The sequence below is a fragment of the Propithecus coquereli genome, unplaced genomic scaffold, assembly GCF_000956105.1.
Source record: "Propithecus coquereli isolate 6110/MARCELLA unplaced genomic scaffold, Pcoq_1.0 Scaffold224, whole genome shotgun sequence".
Lineage (NCBI taxonomy): Eukaryota > Metazoa > Chordata > Mammalia > Primates > Indriidae > Propithecus > Propithecus coquereli.
In genome coordinates this window covers 5810961-5813297 of record NW_012147634.1, presented here as the reverse complement: position 1 = coordinate 5813297, position 2337 = coordinate 5810961, and the positions used below count along the sequence as shown (strand labels likewise).

General features: G+C 32.5%; 1 protein-coding gene across 1 annotated transcript in view; it reads right to left on the bottom strand.

Annotated features, from left to right (window-relative positions):
• Positions 1-2337, bottom strand: part of VPS13C (vacuolar protein sorting 13 homolog C (S. cerevisiae)) — a 213380-nt gene that overhangs the window by 159530 nt on the left and 51513 nt on the right. Inside the window, 1 exon segment of the mRNA XM_012645033.1 lies at positions 726-853. Coding sequence (XP_012500487.1) covers positions 726-853 — 128 coding nt within the window.

Here is a 2337-nt window from a genome sequence, read left to right as displayed (position 1 = left end):
CAGCAACCTCAAACTCCTGGGCTCAAGGGATACTCCTGCCTCAGCCTCCCAAGTAGCTGGGACTAATTTTTCTATTTTTAGTAGAGATGGACAGGATCTTGCTCTTGCTGGGGCTAGTCTCAAACTCCTGAGCTCAAGGCATCCTCCTGCCTCAACCTCCCAGAGTGCTAGCATTAGATGGGTAAGTACCACGTCCTGCCCACATTACATTCTAATTGGACAGTACTGGGCTAAAAGCTCAATTAGCTAAATTGCCTGTCTTCCTTTCCCTTCCAGTTCTCCAGGTCTGTTACCCAAACACTCTGGGCAGATAACCTTGGAAACAATGCTTGGAAAACAAATGGAGGAAAATGCTGCTAATATAGCTGTTCTAAAAATTAAAGAAACAATATTTAATATAAGAGTGTCTGTTATTAAAAACTGAGGAGGGAAAAACATATTAAAATCCTCCACCAACATTCGTGAATTAAATGGAAATAATGTCATTCACTATAGCCTAATATGATTCGCCACCATTTAGGAAAAGATCAGGTAAAATAAAGGAAATTATTTTTTAAACTTGAAATTTATTTTCTCTTATTAAAAAAAAGATTTTTTTAAGAGTCAAATCTCAATATAACAAACCAAAAGAACTACCAGACCACAATAGAAGCAATAATCACAAAGGATAAAAACAGTGAAAATTCAAGGTTAAACAAAGCTAGAAATGTCCAAATAAATTGTACCTGAGGCTTGGTGAGTTCAATGGCAATATTTTGTACTTCTATGTTCCAGTCCAGTTTGGGTGTTTTGAGCTCTGTTTCTGCATAAGGATTCATGTAGAGTTTTGCAGAGGCCGATATTGGCTGGAAAACTTACAACACATGGGAAGACGTAAGATATGTTTATATGCTTTTACATGTGAACAATTGTAAATAATTATGAGAATACTGTTACTCTTAAAGTAAAGAAAAGTAATCAAAAATATGTGTAACAAAATCACTACCAAAAAATATTTAAGCATTTACTTGTCTGCATAATAATAAGCTCCAGTGGGTAAAGTGGAATCTCCAAGAAGGAAAGTGGAGTCCTATGCTTCTAGGTAAGAAATGTATAAAACAGACAATCTACTCTTAGTTATTCACAGTCTATATAAAATCAGGCTTCTCTTCCTTGCTACAAGATATTTAATGATTTTATTAGTCACTAAAAATACTAACACAAGGAAGGAAATGAAATCTCAATAACTAATGTCTTATGTAATCACTGACAGAATTTAGGAACATAATCATGAATAAAACTCATTCCAGAAAAAAAAATTAGTCACCACTTTATGACTTTGGAAATAATCATTATATACATAATCTCAGAATCAACTAAAGAAAATATTCTTCAGGTTAAGAACTAGTATAAAAAGGTGTATTAGGGAAAATGACAGAGAAAAGCAAGGTGATAAATTTTAACTGTGTTAAAATAATGTTAAAACTACAAAAATTATGATACCTTATGGTAATTACAATTTGTATTAATGTAAGATTGTACAAAACTTGTAACTGATTTGCAGGTTATTAATAAATGGAAAATGCCCAAGAATGAAGTTGTAGATTTTTCTGAACTACTTCTATCATCAATGAAATTAAATGCTTTCACAAAATAGCAGCACTTGAAAATTTTGTCATCATTAAATACAGGGGTCTATGAACATAAGATAAAGTGCCAACTATCATCCAATCACAATGAGCTATAAAAGAACATGAAGAACACAACAGTGAACCAGAGTCATACAGAGTAGCATGGGTATGAAAGCTGAGAACAATCATAAAGGGGCACACTAAATAAAAACAAACCAATAGCTTCTTTAGAATGAAACTGAAATGAAGAAAACAGATGGAAAAAATAAATAAATAAGCAGGTAGCTTTGTCTAGTTTTAAAAATAAAGGTGAGGCTGCCAAGAAATAGAATAGCTCACCTAAAAAAAATCTTTATCTCTATAGTGGTTGGTTTATCTTAACACTACAATAGTAACATGCTAGGGGTGACCTAAATACCAAGATCTCAGAGATTTGGTTATTTTTTTAAAAAACAAAGAAAACCTAAATCCTAAAACAAAGACTACAACAACAAGGTAAGAAGAATACATGGAGGCCAAAGGAGGTTGGCTGTAGGGAGTGAACTCTTATTCTCCAGTGGTGTAGGTGTTATGATCTATTCCTAAATAATTATTTATAACCCAAATATGCTGTATCATATCACTAAGATACAAAATTAATATGTTCTGTTTGTCAAAGTAACTTTATCAGAAAAAGTCTGTTAAAATATTTAATTCCACGTTTTTCCTATAACATGAAATAAACTTT